Source organism: Mastigoproctus giganteus, chromosome 7 (genome assembly GCF_048544385.1).
Source record: "Mastigoproctus giganteus isolate SK-2022 chromosome 7, ASM4854438v1, whole genome shotgun sequence".
Lineage (NCBI taxonomy): Eukaryota > Metazoa > Arthropoda > Arachnida > Uropygi > Thelyphonidae > Mastigoproctus > Mastigoproctus giganteus.
The window spans coordinates 2,096,927-2,122,437 of record NC_143581.1 but is presented as its reverse complement, the minus strand read 5'-3'; the positions used below and the strand labels follow the sequence as shown (position 1 = coordinate 2,122,437).

General features: G+C 38.3%; 1 protein-coding gene across 5 annotated transcripts in view; it reads left to right on the top strand.

Annotated features, from left to right (window-relative positions):
• Window positions 1-25,511, top strand: part of LOC150082427 (uncharacterized) — a 253,470-nt gene that overhangs the window by 74,318 nt on the left and 153,641 nt on the right. For all 5 annotated transcript variants that reach the window (XM_090377496.1, XM_090377495.1, XM_090377494.1 and 2 more), the window contains 2 exons: window positions 7,141-7,234; window positions 23,235-23,445. In XM_090377496.1, the coding sequence (XP_090233622.1) occupies window positions 7,141-7,234; window positions 23,235-23,445 (305 nt within the window). The remainder of the gene's footprint in view (window positions 1-7,140; window positions 7,235-23,234; window positions 23,446-25,511) is intronic.

The window sequence follows — 25,511 nt, the reverse complement described above, 5'->3', positions numbered from 1 at the left end:
GACAAAAACATTAAGAAGAATAAGTAGTTTTAAAGACTTAATGCAGGATGAACTATAAGAGTGGAATAATTCACTAGGTACTATGTTGTTTAAAATATTTTAATCTTAAAGACTACATTTTACAAATTCTAAACTAGTTTAAAAATTTACAAATTTGAGTTATTGAATGCTCTTAGCCTCGCTGTGAATAATGATTATTTCTACAGTTGGGCATACAAGCATTTTTTTTTTTTTAAACAAGCAGATTGAATAGAATGACAAATGTATTTTCAGTGGCATTGATCTCTCTCTCAAATTATGTAGCTAATGTGCCTCAGCGTTACAATACAAATAAATAGCACTTCTGTAAGATAGATATATTTTTTTTATTTAAACATGAACAGTAGATACATTTTTCAACAAAATCTATTTACATTTTATGTACAAATGAAAACAATATATATAAAGAAAGAAAACTTTGGATAGGAAAAAAAACATTTCTACATTTGAATTTCGAGAATTCAGACAGTTTATTGGCATTGGATCAGTCTCATATTAAATTTCACATGTTGAAAGTGGCGCCTCCGTAGCCAGGTGGGCAGGAGCAGCAGTGCGTAGCACACGCTTCTTGATTAGACCGGGGTTCAAGCCCTTGAGCCACCAAATACGGAGGATGCAGAAAGGTCAGGGAATGACCACCGCATATTCCCGGTGCAATATGGCCTTAGTTGCTAATGCTCCTAAAAACCAAAACAACAACAACACGTTGAAAGTGATGGACTCTTCAGTGATGCTGAAGATGTGACTGCCACTGTTCCATTCACTGTTAAGGTCATTTACAATTTCAGGTCTTTTATGGTGGAATTCAAGCAGAAATCTGCTCTGCAACTTCCTCCGTAGGCTCCACTTGAGATGTTGCGCCGATGTGTCAACAGGAGGCACGCTGTCACTGCTTCTCGTGTGCTTCAAGTAGAAGTTGCAAGTGGTGTGTGCTGTCTGCCCAGAGTGAAGCAGACAGTAGTAGTCCTCCGGAGTGTGGGTGTGGTTGCAGGCAAGCTTTACTGCATCCAAAGCTTATTTGACCAGTTCCTTGTTCACAGGGCATGCCAGGTATATGTGTGTTCCAGGGTATCTGGAGTGGCACAGAAGAGGCAGTAGTTTGTGGTGCGTAACCCGAAGATTTTTAACTTGACTCGGGTAGGAAGGATGTTGTGCCACAGTCTCCACTGGATGTCTGCATCCGATTTGGAACATTTCGTCCTGTACCGAAGCTTCCACTGAAAGTTGGATGGTGGCTTGTGGTGAGTGGAGAGGGGTACAGGGACAGCTTGGCAGATGGATGACAGTAAAATCGTGGCTGTATGACGAGACATGATTAGTTGATAGATTTTTTTAGAGGGTGCAGGAGACAGAGGTACCATGTCTTCTGGTGATGTGATGACAAAAGTTGGTGTAGGTGTGGATCCGGTCACATTTCCAGTCCTTTTAGCTGTACTGATGTCTGGAAGAGCTTGTGCGATCACTGATTTTAGATGTCTGTGTTGCTGCTTTGCATTTATGGTTTTAATGGGCAAGTCTTCTGATCCTTTCCATTCAAGGCTTGGTGTCAGGAGGTTGCCTATGGTTCTGGTTCTTATTCCTGCCCAGTTCCACGTAGGAAAGAAGAAAATACCATCATTTGCAGGGTCTATTCTTTTATTGTAGAAGAGTGATTCTGAAAGTATAGCGGGAAGGGATGTTCTCTCAGAGTATGGTGAAAGTTTAGCTTTTTCCTGCGGTGCGTCTTTATAGAACGGCAGTAGTTTGAGTGGTGCTGGTGCCATATCCATTCTCAATATTGTTGAAAGAGATAGTCCTCTAGTGGCTGTTGCTAGTAGTTTGTCCATAGCGTCAGAATGTGGGTATTTCATTTGCATCGTCTTAAGAAGAAAGGTGATCCAGAATGCTGCCATTTTTCATCAAGAGAGACAAACCCTTGACCCCGTGAGTAAGCAGTTCACTGAGTTTGGAGCAGGACATCCAGTTGATTTTGTTCCAAAGGAAGCTTTGGACAGATGCCTAGATTTGGCGGAGGAAGTCAACAGGTGGAGTGAGAATTTTGAAGGTGTGCCAGAGAATGTTTGCTACCATCTGACTGACCACAAGCACTCTCCCTCTCAGCGAATATGTGGTGAACACGCTTCTCTGAATACTTTGTTGAAACGACTCAACAATTCGAGCCAATTCTTCTGGGAGAAGAGGAGGGTATTGGCGAGGTACACACCTGGGTATTTCTGTCCCTCGCTGGACCATGTGCATTGGATGGGGGAGTCAGTTCTGGTTTTCCAGAACGTAGAGATCATGAGCCTTTTGAATAGTTTCAAATTCGCTCTTGTGGCGTATTGCAATTCTGACATCATCTGTGTATGCTGAGTAGGTTATCTTTAGGTGGGGTTCTGGTAGCAGTGTTTGTTGGGATTGTAGACTGGTGGCAATTTTATTAAGGAATGGTTCTATGACAATTGTGTAGAGTTGTCCAGAGAGTGGGCAGCCTTGTTTTATCCCTCTGGAATACAGAAAGTGGTAGGTGAGCTGGTTGTTCAGTTTCAGGCAGAATTTGGCTTCCTTGTATAGCAGACGGATTGTTCCAATGATGTAGGGTCCATATTCAAAAGCTTTCAAGGTTTGAAAAAGGTAGCTGTGTTCAACACTGTTGAAAGCCTTTTCCTGGTCAAGGCTAATTAGTGCTAGAAATTCTCTTTGGCTGTTTGTAGTGGAGAGGAGGTCACGGATCAAATGTAGATTGTCGTGAATCAATCTTCCAGGTACTGAGTATGTTTGTTGGTGATCGATGATATCAAGGAGAGTGGATTTTAATCTATTGGCAATGGCTTTGGAAATGATTTTACAGTCCATATTCATTAAAGAAATTGGGTGCCAGCTTTGCAGATTGGTGCAATCCCCTTTCTTGGGAATCAGTCGAGCGACAGAGGTGGTGACCAAACCTGGTAGTCCGTGGGACTGGGCTTCTTCAAGTATTTGAAAGAGTGGCACTCTGAATTGATCCCGAAATGTTTTTTAAGAATTCAGAAGTCAGTCCGTTTAGACCTGGTGATTTATTTTTGGAAAGGACTCTGTATGCTCTGTTGCTACTGCTAATTGTTTGTTTGTTTGTTTGTTTGTTATTTTGGGAGCATTAGCAACTAAGGCCATATTGCTCCGGGATATGCGGTGGTCATTCTCTGACCTTTCCGCATCCTCCGTATTTGGTGGTGACAGGCTCGAACCCCGGTCTAATCAAGAAGCGTGTGCTACGCACTGCTGCTCCTTCCCACCTGCCTCTGCTAATTGTTGTAGGGTGATTGGTTTTTCCATACTGCATTGGGCCATATGGGAGATTTTTTTAAGTCCTGAAAGGATTTCCTTGGTTGCCTTTCTAAAGGTTTCTTGAGAACTGTAAGTTTCTGTATAAAATCTTGTTACTTCAGAGAAGGTTTCCTCTCGGTCTTCAGTGATGTTTCATTCTTTCAGCTGAATGGCAGTTATGGTGGTTGCTTTGTGATGTCTGTGTTCTAATGAGAAAAAGTATTTGGTTGGAGCATCAGATAGATTTATGTGGGTGTAGCTCGATCTGAGTAGGGTGCCTTTTGCAGAGTGTTCTAAGTGAGTTTGTATGGCTTGTAGTGTTGACTGGTGGGACTGACTATCAGATGGGAGATTTTTCAGGCTTTGCTAAAGTTGATAGTGGTTATTACGCTTTTCTGATGGCTGTAGGTTTGCGAGAATGATTTCATTTGACTTTTAAATGTAGGTCACCAGGTTTGTAGACAGATTTGAGCCCATGTGTTCATGGGCTCAAATCTGTCTTTGAATTGGGCAAGATTGGATATCAGGTCTTGTAGCTTAGAGATGTATTCCCTGTCTTGAAGAAGGCTATTGTTGAACATCCAATAAGCACCTCCACTTTTGAAGTCATTGGGTGAGAAGGAGAGCTGTAATTTGATAAAGGAGTGATCTGAGATATAAGATGGCAAATGTGTGATGCTTCTGACCAGGGGTATTGTGTATTTTGGGATGTAGTATCTGTCCAGTCGGGCTTGGTAAAGTAGTCTTCCAGATGCTGTATTTGCTGATCTCCAGGTGTAGGACTTTTCTTCTGGGTCCTGGTGTCTAAATAGGTCGACCAGTTTATTGTTGTTTATCAAGGTTTGCAGGTTGTTGATTAACATTGTACGGTGCTCAGTGCATCGCGCTCTGTCCATTTCTGGGTCAAGGGTGCAGTTGAAGTCACCAGCAAGAATGATGTGTTTCTGATCTATGGTAGAGAGATGGCTTTGTATGAAGTTTGTTATTTGAATAGCAAGTCTGTCTTGCTGTGGCATGTAGATGTTAAAAAGGTGCAGGGTTTCCTTCTGGGGTTTATCCAGGAGGGTGTAAATTGCATAGTCAGCAATCTCTGCTATCACATTGAGCTTACAGGCAGACTTATAATGAAGGCCGATACTCACTCTTGCTCCATGATGTTGTTGTTGTGTTGGAGAATGATGGAATACATACGGCCGATCTGCCCATTTCGAGGATGGCCTTGTGTCTGCTTTAATATTTGTTTCTTGTGGGAAGAGTAGATCGGCATGATGTCATTGGACCTGGTGAAGGGCCAGCTTATTGCACAATGCAGAGGCACATCCTCTTGCATTAAGTGATAGCATGCTAAGTGTTAGCATTACTGCAGGAATAAAGGTAAGGGTTTTGGGGAGGTTAACATCCTGATTGAAGGTATTGCAGTTCGAGCCTATTAATCGAGTAGTATAGTTGCTTGGATCTATTAACATCTGCCCTGTCCTTTTTCCTTTTAGTTTAAAATGCAGGTCCTTAAATTGTGAGATAAGCTCTGGTATGTTAGTGGTGAAAATCAGAGCTGTTACCAGCTTCTGTGAGGAACCACATACTTCCTATAGAAAGGAGCATAATTTTTCCACACTTAGGGGTGCCTTTAGTGTAGTGAAAATCGCTTTCCCCCTCCCCATCCTCTGAAGCATCTGAATCATGGAAATCACTGTTGTTTTCTTCTTCGGCCTCCAGAGATTCAGGTTCTTCATTTGAGTCGTTTGTGGTTTCTACATGCTTATTTATTTCTATACTTGATGGTATGAATGGCTTATTTGGGATCTGACCGTTTGACTTCTGTGGTATTCTGTATTTATTTTCATTCTTCTTGCTGTTTTGGTTAGCAGTTGGCTGTTTTCTTACCAGGGTATCCGTTGTCTTCTTCTGTTTTGTGACCTTGGATATGGACTGCCTTGGGGGTTGATTCTGAGAAAACCTTCTTGTTTCGGTTGGTGGGTCTTCTGAAAGGAGTATATCCTGGTCCTCTGTGATCTTTGAATTTTCTTTTTCTGACGTGCTTGGTGTGGGAAGCATCTCAGACTGTTTGATGGTTCCTTCTGTATCCCCCCATTGTTTCCAGCAGTCAGCTCGCTTATATACTAACTACATACACTATAATAACTACATAGCTGCCTTCAGCACTACAACCATTAAAAATGTCAAAATGACCATGGCTATTTACACCAATCCTCATACACAGAAGCAGAATGATATGACTACAGCATGAATATGACATGACACATGGATATGACTATGGCCGACACCAGAATAGCTGGAGACTATCATATGCAAACCGTGTGCTACTATTCGAATAGTAAAAAACATTCGATCGCATGGCACAGTACAGTGGTGTTGCATGTCATTTTTGATTTAAGGAAATTTTAAGAATAATTCTGATTTAATGTGATTTTGGGTTTACTTGACTGTCAAAATGTTTGGAAGTCAAACTATCCAAACCAGTGCAAATATCAGATGAGTCCATATGAAAATAAGTTAATTATTATTAAAGTAAGTGTTTATATTATATTTAAATATTTTTTATCATGCCAATAAATGTATGAGCTGATCTTACAAATATAAAAATAATAATATTAATAGCCTCATTGTTTTTCTGTTTTTGCCACCCTGAGCAAGTGCCATTACTTTTCACTGCTCTGTAACTTTCTCATGCTATCTTTTTCTGCTCTTTTAGACTGTCTGAGGTCAAGAACATTCTCACCCCTAGTATTTTCTCTAACATGCTTTTACAAATAAATTTATTTAAATAAACTTATTTATTAAATTTATACAAACTTATTTAAATAAACATCTAAAAAACTTATTTATTAAATTTATACAAACTTATTTAAATAAACATCTAGTTTATTTAAATAAGTTCCCCCCCCCACTTATCAATTAGGGTTTATTGAGTTTCCAATCAATTAGGATTGACTGGAAACTCCCTCCCACTTATCAATTAGTAGTTATTCAGTTTCCAATCAATTAGGGGTAGATTGAAGTTAGGCATAATAAGACATTTCATGCTTGCTTGCTTGTCTGTTCCATCTGCATGTAAAGATTCACTTCCTACTCTTCACATATATATCATTGACAGTCTTCATTAAGTTGTCAAAGGACTTAATGGAAACTGGTTTCTGTTCACTGTGGGAAAGCAGACAAAGGTACATCCACTGTCTTAGATCAGTGGATGTACCTATCATGTGTAGCCCACTGTACATGATATGATCAGTGGATGTACAGTGTACATCCACTGATCATGTACAGTGGATTACAGCAACATTGTCCAAACACTTCTTTTGATTTATTTTATTTTATGAAGATTTTTGTTGATATTTATACTTTATCTTTATTTATACTATTTCTGTAATAGCCTGTATGAAGGGGGTAGTTAGATGTTACTTATTTTCTAAACAAAAAATTTAACCTTCTTTTGCGTCTGAAATTAATATCAGAATTAGTTGAAATTAAGAAATTAATATTTTCTGCCAAATTGAGCCACTATGCAGCCAATTTATATGAATTTCCCAAGGAAGAAAATTCATATAAAAAGGCACGTTACAATCTCATTATACTATTATATAAAAATACATCTACAGTGGTACTAATATATTAATTTTATAGATGGTGTTCTAAAAATATACACTGATTTAGATAGAGAGGGTTGGACTGGGTATTTTTGGAACACTTAATTTTTATGATACATCCTGTAGATGTATTCTTTTATAATAGTTTCTAATAGTCTAAAAATATGCCAAAAAATCTAAAGAAGTTTTTAATGTTTTTTTTTTCATACAGGGTTAATTTGTATATAGAAGATAAATCATCTCATTGTGGTCCAATTCCTTTTTCTGTGTCACCTGAAATGACTTTGAGAAGACTGAAAAAGAAGGTTTGATATATGTTTAGCATTGTTGTAAACTTAAATATTTTGTTCAGCTTTTACATGATATGATCTTGTAATACTTGTAAAATATATACTTGTAAAATAGCTGCTTATTATCTTTGAATTTTGCAATTTTTTTGTGAGCTGTGATTTGATACCAACAAAACTCTTATGCTTGGGGTCTCTTTAATATCTTTAAATTCACAACATTCAGAAGACATTTTCTTCTGAATATTGTACATCAAGAAATAAACTCTTTAAATGCTATTCAAACTTTATACTATGATAAATAATTTTATTAAATGGGCATCATGTTACAAACCATTTACTGGGTCCTCATTCATATGCATGATGAGTCAGAACAAGGATTACAAATTAGCCTTTCTCTAACTGCTGAGATCATTTCTGTAGATTTCAGTAAGCAAGTGATTCCAACAGTCAGTCATTGACTGAAAGCAAATTTCCGCACATCCAGCTTGTAAAATGGCTTCAACTATGTTTTTGAAGAATGGCAGAAATGTTCGAGCAAGTGCATTTCATCAAATGGGTTGTAAGCTGAAAAAAATTATTTGCTTTATTTTACTTATAATAAAATTTTGGATATTATACTTGAAAATAGGTTAGCTAAATTTTGCAATTATTTATTCAAATAAAATAGAAACGGGCAATAAGTGTTTTAAGAAGGTGCGCAAAAGGTCAATGATTCTTTCCTCGAAAATACCATTTTCCTAGAAATGGACAAGCCAGAGGAATTATACGACGAAGTGGGCAGAAAGAGCATTAAAAACTCAAGGGCAATGCGATTAATGGAGATTAGAGAAAAATAAGGGGAGGAGAAATGTGAATATAAGTTGATATATAAGGAATCGAGTGGCGGGAAAACAGGTTGTTTTCTTCAGGTAAGGCTTTGGTTGTGTGTGGAGGTAAGGAGTAGTGGCGAGTATGTAGGCTGGATGGGAAAGGTTCAAATAGGGTTCAGTTATAGTCAACAAGGGATCGGAATGTGCTGAACAGAAAAGTTGGAGATATAAGGAAAGCAGAAGAAGCTGAAAATGCAAAAAAGGACCACGAATATAAAGTCAAGCAATGAAGGACCCATCCTTATTGAATAAGCTGGTCCGACCTGGTGAAAACCTGTAAGTAAGATATTGTTGAGTCTAATATCCCAAACTTTTGGCCCAGGGGGAGCAAAATTAACTATTAACTTTAGAAACCCAATGCAATAAAAGGCACTCTGTATTCTTATAGACTAGGATGCTTAAGTAAAATTGCTGCCAAAGATAATGTTCACTTTCAGGCAGAATGACACAATATCAAGAGTTATGTAAGATATGCTGAGGAGGAAAATTAATGTAATAACAATGGGCTAGTGATATGGAAGACAGTGCTGTTTGTTTGAATTGTTTCTCTTGTAATATTATAATAAGGAAGGTTAATTTAATGCAAGTGCCTGTATACCTATTTCATGTTTTGTTTGGTTCATTAAACATTATTGAATATGTATGTGCCTAATGTCATGTTGTATCACTCTACTCCAGTTAAGATTTAGATACCTGATCCTGTACGCAGTCAGTGGCTCAAGGTAACATAAAGTTAACGTAATTTAAATAACAGTAGGTGAAAAATTTTTTATATAACTTAACTAATTATATATATATATATATAGTACAGTACAAAGACAATGCCTACATGGGGACTACTTTGAAAAGAACCATCAAATTAATAATGATTAATAAAGGTATATTGTGAAAAAAAATTATGGTCATTCTTTATTGAACATTGTTTATTATAGGTGTCAAACATTTATTTGGAAAGCGTGGGTTATCTAAACAATACATTTACTCGGTGTTGTGTTTAGACACCTTTAGCAGAGTACATGCTTGCCATTTTTACTTACCAAAATATTAAACAACTGTATGGTTCATAATTTAAAAAGCAAAAGTAATGCACATTAGCATTACATCTATTCTACAACTGTCTTTCCTCAGTTTGAATCATGCCCCCCTCAGGTTCTTAATCTGAGCAAGTGGAGGTATCCCACCAGCATTGAGCCTGCTCAAACCATTCAAGGCATTGTACACCTCAATCAGATCACCTCCAAGGAACTAGTCTCCAGATGCTGCAACTTACAGAATTTAAGCCTCTCCTGGTAAAACCCCTTTGTTTCTCTCACCATTGTTGTTGCTCTCACCAATGTACATTCTCTGTACTTGTTCTAGCAACTCTACATCCTTCCTAAAACGAGGCCTCCAGACCTGTATGCAGTACTCAAGGTGTGGCCTGACCATTGCCATATACAAAGGTATAATCACCTCCTTGTCTATGCTAACAAAATTCCTATATATCATTGACAAAACTCCATGACCTTCTCTGGCGGTCCGTCTGCACTGCTCAGAGAACTTCATATCCAACAGCTAGCACAATTATCCCCAGGTCTTTTTCATTCTCCACCTCCTTGAGTGTAGTACCTCACAGTTGGTATGTTTCCTTGCTACTCTTAAAGCAGGAATATGGCTGTATAAATACCAAGGAAAAGTTTCCAATGATTGTTCAGTTAAGTCTTATGTTCTGATCAAAAGCTGCTTGAATGCACCAAGGTTGTACCCTAATTGAGAATAGTTTCAGAAGAGTATAGTCTCTGTGCTGTGTGTTCCAAGATAGTAAGTGATAAAGGAAAGTCAGGAATGGGGGATGTACTACAAGATAATGATGATTAAAGTTTCCACGTGCAATTTAATTTGGGGCAAATAAGTCTAAAAGAATTGTTATGGGGGATTTCAACTTGCTACTTATTGATCAGAAATTGTGAACTGGCAGACTCAACCTTTGGGTAAATTTTTTTGAATTGTCTTTGATCACTGTTTTCTGTATCAACATGTTATGGAGAAAACAAGAAGAATGTGTGTGATTGATCATCACCAATGACCCAAATAATATCAGAGATACTATGGAATAGGAACTGTCGTGAAAGGGTACATCCACAAATGATATAGTTGTAAGTAAGGGAAGGGAAGGAGTTTTAATTTCAAGAAAGGGAAAACTTGGACCAAGGAGGTTCTTGGACTCAATCAGTGAGGGTGAAATATATGAGAGAGAAAGCACATTTGAACTATGGTGTACTTTCAGGACATTCATCATAATCATCAAACTGACTTCATATATATATTCATTCATTTGATAGGTGGAACAAGATCAGGGTATGTCTGCCAGAGGCAAAAGTTGATGACGTTGTAGAGCAGATATCATCTTTTAAGGGCACAAAAGGTGATATCGTTGTACACAGAACTAATGACATTAAGAGTAAGAGATCTGCAGTTATACTCAACAAGTACAGATCAATGTTGAAAAAAAGTTGCGAGTTAGGGTTCAGTGTGAAAGTGTCTGCAATTCTGCCCCAACATGATAGGAGGGAGTATATGATGACAGTGTTGTTGATCAATTTGGCCCTGCAAGGCTCAAGCAGTAGAATTTTTTTTAGCCTGGTCTGTGCTTGTTGACAGAAGAGACTGCTTTTAAAGGAATACACTTCAATAGAAAGGGTGCTAGAATATTTGCTGATGCTATTGAGGCAGTGTTAGGTTGGTTGGAAAACTGCTAGCTTGGGGTATACACAGAATAAAAGGTTAACAGTGGCCACAGGCAGAGGCAAAAGTGATTCTTGCACTGCTATTAGAATGAGCAGCAGCAGCTTGGAAAGCAAGGTAATGGAGATTTCCAGGACTCCTGAGAGTCAGAGCGGAACAAGTAAGTACATGGGCTGTGTTATTGTAACTAAGAGTAGGAACACCAATACCATGTACACCAATGATAGGAGTATAGTTAATAAATTTGATGAGCTTGAAATACTAGTCAAGACATCAAAGGCAAATATTTTTGGGATATCAGAGACATGGTGCCACACAGATATAAGCAGTGCAGAATTGGAATTTGGGGAGTACAATGTGTACAGAAAGGATAGACAGGACAGGAAGGGAGGAGGGGTTATGCTGTTAGTTAAGAAACACATAAAATCTGAGGAAGTACATCCAATGCAGTGTTGAGTCTGTTTGTTGTGAAATAAACATTGGCAAAGGAAAAACGAGAGTAGGTATGTGTTATAGGCCTAATGAATCTGATGAGTATAATGAGCAATTGTGCAGAGAAATAAGAATTAAGAAAGTGAAAGAATTAAGAATTAAGAAAGAAATAAGAATGTGGGCCAGTAAATCAGAATGTCTTATGATGGGGGATTTTAACTTTCCAGATATATACTGGAACTTGTGGGTTTGTCGCTTGCACACTAGCAAGACTTTTGTGGATTTATTGGATCACTGTTTTCCACATCAACATGTTCGAGAGGCAACCAGAGGGTGTAATAGTCTTGATGTGATTATGAGCAGTGATTATTCATGCATTAAGAATATGCATATAAAGGAACCACTGGGTGCCAGTGATCACAATGTACTGATGTGGCAATTACTTAAAGATGTAACTACCATGAAGGCTAAAGGGAAGGGCTGTTGCTTTCTTAAAGGTGACTAGAGGGGTCTCAGACAGTTTTTAATTCTGTACAGTGGGATCAACTGTTGATGTTAACAACGTTGAATTCTAAATGGGAAGCCTTCAGAGACTTAATTTTGGAGGCTACTACGCTTTTCTTTCCAACTAAGAAATACTGTTCATGGTTTAGGTCTAGCATTAGCATTAGCATTAGTAGAGGCATTTGATGCAAGAAAGCAAGCTTATGCAGCATCAGCCAAAAAAAAAAAAAAAAAACCCACTTCCACTTCACCCCTCTGTTTGTTCAAAATACCTGTCCAGCTGAGCCTTAAACTTATTTAGGCTATCAACCTCCACCACAAGGGATGTAAGTCTGTTCCACCAACCAACCACCCGCTGGCTAAAGGCAAATTTCCGCACGTCTATCCTACATCTGTCTTTCCTCAATTTGAATTTATGCCCTCTCAGGTGATTTTTCTGAGCTAGAGGAAGAATCCCATCAGCATTGAGCATGCTAAACCATTCAAGGCTTTATACACCTCTATCAGATCACCTCGCTGGTGCCTAGTCTCCAGACACTGTAATTTGCAAAACTTAAGCCTTTCTTCGTAAGAGCACCCCTTTGTTACATTCACTAATCTTGTTGCCCTTCTCTGTACTCGTTCCAGCAGCTCTACATCCTTCTTGAAATGAGGCCTCCAGACCTGTATACAGTACTCTAGGTGTGGCCTGACCATTGCCTTATACAGTGGAATAATCACCTCCTTATCCCTGCTGGAAAAATTCCTGTATATCATTGACAATACTCCATGAGCTACTCTTGCAGCACATCTGCACTGCTCAGAGAACTTCATATCTACCTGCACAACCACCCCCCAAGTCCCTTTCATTCTCTACCACTGTCAGTGTAGTACCACAGAGTTGATACGTTGCTCTGGGGTTGCTGTTTCCCATGTGTAGTACTTTACATTTGTCAATGTTAAACTTCATTTGCCACCTCTCGGCCCATCTGCTCAACCTTTCCAGATCCTGTTGCAGCAGCATAGTGTCAGTAGTGTCCTTGACAACCCTGCCAACCTTTGTATCGTCTGCAAACTTGGACATTAAGCTTGATATACCATCATCAATATCATTTATAAATACAGAAAACAATAATGGACCCAACACTGAGCCCTGAGGGACTCCACTAATAACATTAGTCCACGATGAGCAGTGTCCATTGATTACCACTCTCTGTCTTCTCCCCCTCAACCACCCCTTTATCCATAGCAGCAATTTGCCTCCAATGTCACACTGCTCCAATTTGTGTAGCAGTCTTCCATGTGCAACAGTATCAAAAGCCTTTCTAAGATCCAAGTATATAATATCAAAGTTATTCCCTGCATCCATTTCTTTTGTGACTGCATCATAGTATCCAATCAAGTTGGTCAGGCAAGACTTCCCCTTAACATAACCATGCTGTGTCTGAGCTATAACTGAAGTCTTGTCTAAATGATCCTGCAGTGCTTCTTTAACCAGTGCCTCCATTAATTTTCCTGGAACAGAAGTTAAGCTCACAGGTCTATAATTACTTGTGTCAGCCTTTGATCCTCCTTTGTGAATTGGGGTCACATTTGCACATTTCCAGTCTATGGGTACCTCCCCTGAGTCCAAGGAAGCTCTCATAATTATGGCTAAGGGTTTGCTTACTTCCTTTGCTGCCTCCTTTAATATAACTGGATAGATTCCATCCACCCCGGGTGCCTTTCTTGTGTTTATCTTCAACAGTTTCTCCTCCACTTTACTCCCAGTTATTTCAAGATTCTGTAGCTTACTGCTAGAGTTGAATACACCTCTGGCATTCCCCTTGCTGAATAACTCCTCATGTGTGAATGTCGATGCAAAATATTCATTTAGTTTGTTAGCTACCTGAGCAGGATCATCAACAGTTGACCCATCAATATCAAGTGGACCAATCTGATTCATCATCTTCCTTCTAGAGTTTACATAAGTAAAGAACTCTTTGCTGTTTTTCTTTGCATCCCTTGCCAAGGATTTCTCGTAATCTGCCTTCGCCTGCCTAACCTCCTTTGTAACTTGGTTGCATATCAACTTTTATCTATCATAGGCTTCTGTGTCATGTGTTAATTTGTAAGTATCCCATGCATTTTTCTTCTCTGCCATATGCCTCATTTGTTCATCTGACATCCATTTTGGCCTAAACCTTGAACAATATTTCTTAGTTGGTATGTAAAGCCTAGTAGCTTCCAAGATAAGTTCTTTGAATGCTTCCCATTTTGAATTTGCTGTTGGTAACATCATCAGTTGGTCCCACTGTATAGAATTTAAATACTGTCTCAGTCCATCGTAGTCGCCTTTACGGAAGCAATAACCCTTCCCTTTACCCCTAATGGTAGTTACCTCTTTGAGTAAATCCCACTTCAGCACACTGTGATCACTGCCACCTAGTGGTTCATTTATCTGCAGATTCTTAATGCATGAAGAATCACTGCTGATTATCAAATGAAGAGTATTATTCCCTCTAGTTGCCTCCTGAACATGCTGATGTAGAAAACAATCATCCAATAAATCCACAAAAGCCCTGCTAGTGCGTGAGTAACCAGCCCCCAAATTCCAGTCAATATCTGGGAAATTAAAATCTCCCATTATAAGACTCTCTGATTTACTGGCCCACTCTATTTCCCTGTACAGTTCCTTATTATACTCATCAGAGTCATTAGGCCTATAGCACACTCCTACTCTCAATTTTGATCTCCCAATGCTTATGTCACACCAAACTGACTCAACACTGCACTGTCCAGCGATGTCGACTGGCTTCAATTCCTTGGTTTTTATGTGTTTCTTAATAGCATAACCCCTCCCCCCCTTCATATCCTGTCTATCCTTTCTGTAGACGTTGTACTCCCCAAATTGCAGTTCTGCATGCCTTATATCTGTGTGACACCACGTCTCTGATATCCCAACAATATCTGCCTTTGATGTTTTGAGCAATACCTCAAATTCATCAAATTTATTTACTAAACTCCTAGCATTGGTGTACACGCAAGTATACCTGCACCTGTTTCTATTCTTAGCTACCCTAACACAACCCATGTGTTTACTTGTACCGCAATGGCTCTCAGCAGTCTCTGAAATACCATGCATCTTGTTTTTCAGGCTTCTGCTCATTCTAATAGAAGCAGTGCAAGAATCTCTTTCACCTCTGCCAGTGGCTACTGTCAATCTATTGGTCTTTGTCTCCCCCCAAGCTAGCAGTTTTCCGACCCACCTAACACTGCCTCGATAGCATCAGCAAATATTCTTGCACCCTTTCTATTTAAGTGTATCCCATCCCTGTAGAAGCAATCTCTCCTGTTAACAAGTACAGTCCAGGCTGAAAAAAATTCTACCCCTTGAGCCTTGCACAATCTTTCCAGGGCCGAATTGATTGACAAGGCTCTCATCATATACTCCCTCCTATCGTGCTGGGCAGAATTGCAGACACTTTCAAATTCAACCCTAATTCTCGGCTTTTGTTCAACAGTGACCTGTACTTGTTAAGTAATTCTGCAGGTCTCCTACTCTTAATATTATTAGTGCCAATGGATGTCAATGGATGTCAGATGAATTAATAAAGTCTAAATGGATGTCAGATGAATTAATAAAGTCTAAATGGATGTCAGATGAATTAATAAAGTCTAAATGGATGTCAGATGAATTAATAAAGTTCATGGCAGAGAATAAAAATGTATGGGATGCATATAAAGTATAAGGTGACATAGAAGATTATGGCAGATATTAACTAGTCTGTAATCAAGTCACAAAGGAAATTAGGCAGGCAAAGTCAGATTATGAGAAATCTTTGGCAAAGGATGCAAAGAGTTCTTTATTTATGTAACCTGTAGAAGGAAAGGGATGAATCAGATTGGACCACTTAACATAGATGAGTTGACTATTCATGATCATTCTCAGGTAGCTGATAAACTGAATGAGTATTTTGCCTCTACCTTCACACATCAGGAGTTATTCAATGAGGGAAGTGCCAGATGTTTATCAAACTCTAACAAGGAGCTAAGTGATTTCGTAATTGAGAGCCTTGTCGATCAATTCGGCCCTGGAAAGATTGTGCAAGGCTGAAGGGGTAGAATTTTTTTCAGCCTGGACTGTACTTGTTAACAGGAGAGATTGCTTCTACAGGGATGGGATACACTTAAATAGAAAGGGTGCAAGAATATTTGCTGATGCTATCGAGGCAGTGTTAGGTGGATCGGAAAACTGCTGTTAGCTTGGGGGGAGACAAAGACGAATAGATTAACAGTAGCCACTGGCAGAGGTGAAAGAGATTCTTGTACTGCTTCTATTGGAATGAGCAGAACCCTGAAAAACAAGATGCAAGATATTTCAGAGACTGCTGGGAGTCATTGTGGTACAAGTAAACACATGGGTTGTGTTAGGGTAGCTAAGAATAGAAATAGGTGCATGTATACTTGCGTGTACACTAATGCTAGGAGTTTAGTAAATAAATTTGATGAATTTGAGGTATTGCTCAAAACATCAAAGGCAGATATTGTTGCGATATCAGAGATGTGGTGTCACACAGATATAAGTAATGCAGAACTGGAATTTGGGGAGTACAACGTCTACAGAAAGGATAGACTGGATAGGAAGGGAGGAGGGGTTATGCTATTAGTTAAGAAATACATAAAATCCAAGAAAGTGAAGCCAGTGGACATCGCTGGACAGTGCAGTGTCGAGTCAGTTTGGTGTGACATAAGCATTGGGAGATCAAAATTGAGAGTAGGAGTGTGCTATAGGCCTAATGACTCTGATGAGTATAATAAAAAACTGTACGGGGAAATAGAGTGGGCCAGTAAATCAGAGAGTCTTATAATGGGAGATTTTAATTTCCCAGATATTGACTGGAATTTGGGGGCTGGTCACTCACACACTAGCAAGGCTTTTGTGGATTTATTGGATGATTGTTTTCTACATCAGCATGTTCTGGAGGCAACTAGAGGGAGGAATACTCTTGATTTGATTATCAGCAGTGATTCTTCATGCATTAAGAATCTGCAGATAAATGAACCAGTAGGTGGCAGTGATCACAGTGTGCTGAAGTGGGATTTACTCAACGAGGTAACTACCATTAGGGGTAAAGGGAAGGGTTATTGCTTTCGTAAAGGCGACTACGATGGACTGAGACAGTATTTAAATTCTATACAGTGGGACCAACTGATGATGTTACCAACAGCAAATTCAAAATGGGAAGCATTCAAAGAACTTATCTTGGAAGCTACTAGGCTTTACATACCAACCAAGAAATATTGTTCAAGGTTTAGGCCTAAATGGATGTCAGATGAACTGATGAGGCATATGGCAGAGAAGAAACATGCATGGGATACATACAAATTAACACATGACACAGAAGCCTATGATAGATACAAGTTGATATGCAACCAAGTTACAAAGGAGGTTAGGCAGGCAAAGGCAGATTACGAGAAATCTTTTGAAAGGGATGCAAAGAAAAACAGCAAAGAGTTCTTTACTTATGTAAACTCTAGAAGGAAGGGGATGAATCAGATTGGACCACTTGATATCGATGGGTCAACTGTTGATGATCCTGCTCAGGTAGCTAACAAACTAAATGAATATTTTGCATCGACATTCACACATGAGGAGTTATTTAGCGAGGGGAAAGCCAGAGGTGTATTCAACTCTAGCAGTAAGTTAGAGAATCTTGTAATAACTGAGAGTAAAGTGGAGGAGAAATTGTTGAAGATAAACACAAGAAAGGCACCCGGGGTGGATGGGATCTATCCAGTTATATTAAAGGAGGCAGCAGAGGAAGTAAGCAAACCCTTAGCCATAATTATGAGCGCTTCCTTGGACTCAGGGAGGTACCCACAGACTGGAGATGTGCAAATGTGACCCCAATTCACAAAGGAGGATCAAAGGCTGACACAAGTAATTATAGACCTGTGAGTTTAACTTCTGTTCCAGGAAAATTAATGGAGGCACTAGTTAAAGAAGCACTGCATTTAGACAAGACTTCAGTTATAACTCGGACACAGCATGGTTTTGTTAAGGGGAAGTCTTGCCTGACCAATTTGATTGGATACTATGATGCAGTCACAAAGGAACTGGATGCAGGGAATAACTTTGATATTATATACTTGGATCTTAGAAAGGCTTTTGATACTGCTGCACATGGAAGACTGCTGCACAAATTGGAGCAGTGTGACATTGGAGGCAAATTGCTGCTGTGGATAAAGGGGTGGCTGCGGGGGAGAAGACAGAGAGTGGTAATCAATGGACACTGCTTGTCGTGGACTAATGTTATTAGTGGAGTCCCTCAGGGCTCAGTGTTGGGTCCATTATTGTTTTCTGTATTCATAAATGATATTGATGATGGTATATCAAGCTTAATGTCAAAGTTTACAGACGATACAAAGGTAGGCAGGGTTGTCAAGGACACTACTGACACTATGCTGCTGCAACAGGATCTGGAAAGGTTGAGCAGATGGGCTGAGAGGTGGCAAATGAAGTTTAACATTGACAAATGTAAAGTACTACACATGGGAAACAGCAACCCCAGAGCAACGTATCAACTCTGTGGTACTACACTGACAGTGGTAGAGAATGAAAGGGACCTGGGGGTGGTTGTGCAGGCAGATATGGGGTTCTCTGAGCAGTGCGGATGGGCTGCAAGAGTAGCTCATGGAGTATTGTCAATGATATATAGGAATTTTTGTAGCAGGGATAAAGGAGGTGATTATTCCCTTGTATAAGGCAATGGTCAGGCCACACCTAGAGTACTGTGTACAGGTCTGGAGGCCTCATTTCAAGAAGGATGTAGAGCTGCTGGAACGAGTACAGAGAAGAGCAACAAGATTAGTGAATGGAACAAAGGGGTGCTCTTACGAAGAAAGGCTTAAGTTTTTGCAAATTACAGTGTCTGGAGACTAGGCACCAGCGAGGTGATCTGATAGAGGTGTATAAAGCCTTGAATGGTTTGAGCATGCTCAATGCTGATGGGATACTTCCTCTCGCTCAGAATAATCACCTGAGAGGGCATAAATTCAAATTGAGGAAAGACAGATGTAGGATAGATGTGTGGAAATTTGCCTTTAGCCAGCGGGTGGTTGGTTGGTGGAACAGACTTCCATCCCTTGTCGTGAAAGTTGATAGCTTAAATAAGTTTAAGGCTCAGCCGGACAGGTATTTTGAACGAACAGAGGATTGAAGTGGAAGTGGTTTCTTTTTTTATTTTTTCTTCTTTTTTTTTTTTTATTTTTTTATTTTTTTTTTGGCTTATGCTGCATAAGCTTGCTTTCTTGCATCAAATGCCTCTACTAATGCTAATGCTAATAACTGAGATATGATTTGAAAATGAAATGCACAAGGCATAATTCTTAGTAATTAACTATATAGTATCGGTGTAAATACATCATAGTTAACCCATAAATTTGAACTACGTAAGTAGCGTAGAAGGCATCGTTTTAATTGTATCTCATATTATGGTTGCTTTCACAACGAGAAAGCGGTATTGCACTACTTCAAATAAATATGGCTTCTCTAGTAGAGAAGACTACTTTTATTTATTTTCAGAGGATACAACCACCCAGATGATCGTTTCGAAGCTATTGGGCTTCATCATCAGTGGGCGGGCAGGTACCCTAGTCTTAATATCATTAGTGCCAACGTGTACAATAATATCACCCTTTGTACCCTTAAAAGATGATATCTACTGTACAACGTCATCAACCTTTGCCCCTGGCAGACATACCCTGGTCCTGTTCCACCTATCCTTTTTATAAAGCATGTTTCCCGTTTCCCTGACAATAGAATCACCAACAACTACTAGTTCCTGTTGTATCAGTGCATTTTGCCTTGGGGGTTGCCGCTGTGTTGCGTGATGATCAAGTGCAAGCCCTGGCGTTGATGTGGGCAGCTGAGAGCTCGAAGGGTCCCTCAATTTAGATCCTTTGAGGGCATCACCCTGTCCTTCAAGCTCTCATATAGGCCCATAACAATGCTGAGTTGTTGCCTCATTTCCTCACACTCCTTACATCACGTGCACACAAAGACATCCCCCTTGGCAATATCATGTCCTGTACCTGATTGCTCCACAAACATCAAGCAAGCAGTGCATTTTAAAAGGCTGTGTGATTCAGAGGGCAACTGCTCCCCTCAGTACTCCCCTGAGCCACAGCACTCCATTTAGCTTGAGCCTTTTGTTTTGCTGCTCTGGTCTGAGTCATGATTCCGATTCAATTTCAATAAAATTTCAATTTTAGTACAAAATTATAACCCTAAACTTGTATCCCAATGCAGTTGTAACACTATATATATATTTTTAAGTGTCAAGTATTATCTTCAAGTTTCTTTATATAAGTTCCGTATCAAATTATGTATTAATTGATTATGTTACGTTCGTAAAATCTAAGTCGTTATATGTATTTAATTAAAAGTACAATTTAATTGACAATGAAATTCAACAAGATTAATAAATTTACTGATTAATTGATAATATTATATACTATACTATACTAAGCTAACGCTATGTAGTTCAGGATATAACATTGTATTGTATAACAAAGGCGGAAAGTTATGAACGGTAAATCTATGGACACTTAAATATTAATAAACTTACAAATTCTCGCTGTCTCAATTCAGAATAAATCAAGGATCTTGCCTAGGTCTATAAGCTACTTACAGAAAATAATTTAATATAACAATTGGTGAATAAAGCGGCTAACTATAGCTAAAAAACATCCGGTTTGCCGGCTCTGCAAAATTTGTAAAACACGTGGATTGGATACCCTTACCGATACTAAGTAATAACCTACAAAATCTCTATCTACGTTAAAATTTAAACTAAGTATCGTAACTAGGAATATAGAACTACTGTAGAAAATAAGTTAATATGCCAATTCAAGCCGATTTAAGTTAATAAAACAGAAAAAACTTCTCTTCTTTGTTAATGACAGTAAAGTCAGTATGCTACTCCAACTGGATCTAGATATGTTGGGCAAATGGGATGAGAAGTGGCAACTGAAGTTTAGATTCTTGCATCGTATGCTTCTGTAATGCTAATGCTAATTTAATTCCTGTAAACTTGCTGTGATGTTAATAAATAAGGAATCAGACTCAATTATAATGCCTTGGGTTACTGCATATGGGTAGCAGTAACCCAAGAGAATCATACCAATTGTGTGGTACTACAATCAGGGAAGTGGAAAGTGAAAAAGACCTGGGGGTAATTGTGCAGGCAGATATGAAGTTTTCTGAGCAGTGCAGATGGGCTGCCAAGGCAGGTCATGGAGTCTTGTCAATGATACATAGGAATTTTGCCAGCAGGGACAGGGAGGTGATTATCTCGTCATACAAGGCAGTGGTCAGGCCACACCTAGAGTATTGTGTACAGGTCTGGAGGCCTCATTTTAGGAAGAATGTAGAGTTGCTAAAACGAGTACAAAGAAGGGCAACATGATTGGTGAGGGGAACAAAATGGTGCTCTTACCAAGAAAGGCTTAATTTCTGCAAATTGCAGCACCTGGAGAGTAGGCACCTGCAAGGTGATCTGATTGAGGTGTATAAGGCCTTGAATGGGTTGTATCAGTGAGCAAGCTGAATGCTGATTTGATTCTTCCTCTTGCTCAGATTAAGAACCTGAGGGGACACAGTTTAAAATTGAGGAAAGACAGTTGTAGAATAGATGCGAAATTTGCCTTTAGCCAGTGGGTAGTTGATTGGTGTAACAGACTTCCATCTTTTGTTGTGCAAGCTGATAGCCTAAATAAATTTAAGGCTGAGCTGGACAGACATTTGGAATGAATGAAGGGGTGAAATGGGAGGGTTTTTTTGGTTGATACTGCATAAGCTTGCTTTCTTGCATCGTATGCTTCTGTAATGCTAATGCTAATTTAATTCCTGTAAACTTGCTGTGATGTTAATAAATAAGGAATCAGACTCAATTATAATGCCAAGTTGGATGAAAAGGAACTTAGTGAGCTTGATAGAACAACAACAAAAAAAAAAGCAGCATGTAACAATTACAGATTGACTGCCAGCTTATATTCACATAATTATAAATTGAGGTGATTAGTCAAGTGAAGTCTGATGTGAGAAATGATCACTTGTGAGATTATTAGTGTTAGCCATATAGTGCAAGAAAGCCAAGGCTTTTTTTGCACCAGCCAAAAATAAATAAATTAAATAAAAATGAAAAACTATAAAAAATAATAATAAAAATAAAATAAATGTAAAAATATAAAAAAAATTGCAGTGTATTCCTTCTTATGTAAGTAACTATTCATCTACCCTTAGAATTTACCGAGACCTGAACTATCCACATTGATTAAAAGAAAATGTCCTACAATCCACTTACCATAATTTGAATTTATGGCCCTAATTCTGTAGTCATTTATAACATTTTAAACTCTTTGTCTTTGTTCTCTTAGCCAGTAATTTCTCATTCTTAGTCTCTGCCATCCTAACCTTTTTCTGTGGTACTGTTACAGATTAACTTGTAACTGTTATGGGCTTCTGTACTTTTCATTACTCTAACTTTGCCATGCCCTCTTTTTCTGCCCTATTGGCCTGGTAAGTGCTGTATGCATCCATTTTTCTCATGCTATATTTTCTTAATGGTATATATGCATCCATGGCTTCTGTGACTATTGCTTTGAAGATATACCATAATTCTAATGCATTACCTTCCCTCTGCTGTTTGCAGGAGGGAATTTGGAGGGAATGGTGTAATTTTTATTTTTTATTTTTTTGGCTGATGCTTCATAAGCTCATACACTTGCTTTCTTGCATCACATGCCACTACTACTACTAGTACTTCCTCCAATGTTCTCATTTCATCTTTGCATCCTACACCCATACCACACAGTTTCTATGCAGAATCTGGGAAAGCTTTTTTTCACATTCAGACTACTTATGCTAAGAAGAATGATTGGTGTGGGTGTTTCCCTCAGTACCAGAATCAGGAACTTGACTTTTGATATTTTCATTTACTTATTCAATTTGTATTATCTAATTCTCTTCTTTTCAGGTCTGTTTCCTGTATTTTTTTAATATTATTTTATAATTTATTATGTATTTTGTTTAGCCTAACAAAAACTATTATTTGTTTCGATTAATTTTTTTCTTTCTTTTTGTGTGGAACTAACATCAGATATCAAGGACTAAGAATTGATCAACTCTTAGTCCTTGATGCCTCTGATCATGTTAAATAAAGAGTTAAGGTAAGGACTGAAAATTAAGCTATTGCTACTATTTATTAAGTCAATCAAATTGGTACCCTAAGGAAACCTACAATTTATCCAATCATCAGATATCTTTAAAATATTATGCTTTTTCTTTTAACTTTATTTTGTTATTTTTATTTATACAAAATTTATTGCTGTTAATAAGAAATTACACTTGTATTTAAAAAGATTAATGAATAGGATAGCCAATATTCATGGCTGAGAATATGTCACACAAGAAACAAAATGAATGCATGCGATTTTTAGATGTTTGAATTTTCTATTTTCAGACTGAGCAAGAATTTGGATTTTCAAAGGAACTTCAATGTTGGATTCTTGGAGAATCATTTGCAACTCAAGATGATGCGACACTTTATAGCTATGGTGTAAATGAAATAGGCTGTCCTATTCTTTTATATGTTATGTCATCAGATTCCAAAGTTAAATGTGGTGATTCAAAAGTTGAAGCCAGAGAATATGATATCACTAATAATATCTCAGGTATTTAGTTTTGAAATTTCTGAGTTTTTTTTTTTTTTTTTTTTTTCTGATTATCAGTGTGTTAAAGAAAGTCGACATTAAGATGATACTGATGATGATGTGAACAAAATATTGAGTAAAGCATTGATTCTGAATTTAAGTGTTTGATGTTTAAATATGTGGTCCTCAGATAGGTTTATTTTAAGTATTAGATTAAAAAACAAAATTATAAAAGTTGCCTATTCCACCAACGGTATAAATACGTGATTTCATATTTCTCTATCTGCCTGATTAATATTAGTATTATCCTTGTAGTGCAAGGAAATCAGTCTTTTGCTGCACAGCCAAAAAAAAAAAAAAAAAAATGCATAAGAAATTAGACAAATGATATGCTTTCCTCCTCATTCAGGTAATTATCCAGTATCTTTAAGTTTGTTCTAACTATCAGCCTCAACTACCTGTGGAGGCAACCTTGTTCCAGTAATTAACAATTCACTGGCAAAAAGAAAACTACGTACAATCTAGTCTAAACTTCTTCCGCTGCAATTTGAATTTATTGCCTCTAGTTCTGGGTCTTTATAACTGAAAATTTTGCCTTTATTCATTTTACTGGCCCCTGTCAGAGCTTTATAGACTTCAATCAGGTCCCCTCTAAGGGCTGGTTGCCAAACTTGGTAGCCCACTTAATCAAAGTCTTTCTTTAGCGTAGCCTCCCTTTTGCAGATTTCGTCATGTGGATTGCCTGTCTTTGGGTCATTACAAGAAGCCCAGTATCTGTTTGTAGATGAGGGTGACCAGGGGCTTTCCTAGTCACCTCTTTACACTGCTCAGAGAATTTCATATTTGCCCACAATCATAACTACTGTATCATTTTTAATTAAATGCCACCAAGTGTATAAGTTATTTTGGAGTCGCTATTCCAAAGTGTAAGACTTGAATTTTACTGCATTAAAACATAGCTACTATTTTTATGACCAGTGTGAAACCTGTTCAAGTTATCTTTCTTGACTGCTTGGCACCGATCATTAATGACTCCCACTCTATAAATCTGCAAATTTCGATCACATCTACTGTCCCTTCATCAATGTTGTTTTTTCATATTGGTGTAATGTCAGAAGTAGGCCCTCCCAATCCTTGGGAGCGGCCCTACTTGTAACATTACACCAATATGAAGAATATCCATTACAACCTTCTGCCTTCTGCTCTGATTATCTTGTACACAAATGTTGTCTGGGTCCCCACCAGAATTTGAGATCAAAGATCAGTACAGTTGTAAGGTTGTTACAAAATATGGAGATATTTATAAAATATGATGATATTTTGAGGATTTTGTATTTTGAAGATATTTGCAAAGTATGAGGATATTTTTTAACAATATTTTGCTTATAGAAGACAGATAAGTCTCCTACTTATCTGTCTCCTATGGGAGACAGATAAGTCTCCCATAGATAAACTCACTGAGTTCCATTGTGAAGAAGAACGAACATTGTTGAGACAACCTTTGCGAGTGTTCTATAGAGTTTGTGTTTAGTGTGGTGTCTTGTTTGTGTTGTATGACTGGCCTCTTAGTAACCAACCAGCAGCAGTCACCAGGAGAGCTTTTTACCATTAGTATTAGTAGCATTAGTATGATGCAAGAAAGCAAGCTTATACAGCATCAGCCAAAAAAAAAAAAAAAAAAAAAACTTCCCATTTCACCCATCTAATGCCCTGGACAAACTTCCAAAAGTTTGTCCAGTTCTTCCCTGAATTTATTTAAGCTATCAACTTCCACAACAGATGAAAGTTTGTTCCGGTAATTAACCACATGCTGGCTAAAGACAAAATTTCCACACATCTAATCTACAACTGATTTTCCTCAATTTGAATTTATGCCCCTTAGGTTTGTAATCTGAGCAAGAGGAACAATCCCTTCCCATCAGCAGTGAGCCTGCTCAAACCATTGAAGGCCAAACCATTATACACCTAAATCAGATCACCTTGCAAGTGCCTAATCTCCAGATGCTGCAATTTGCAGAACTTTAGCTTTTTCTTGGTAAGAGCATCCCTTTCTTCCCCTAACCAGTCTTGTTGCCCTTCTCTGTAGT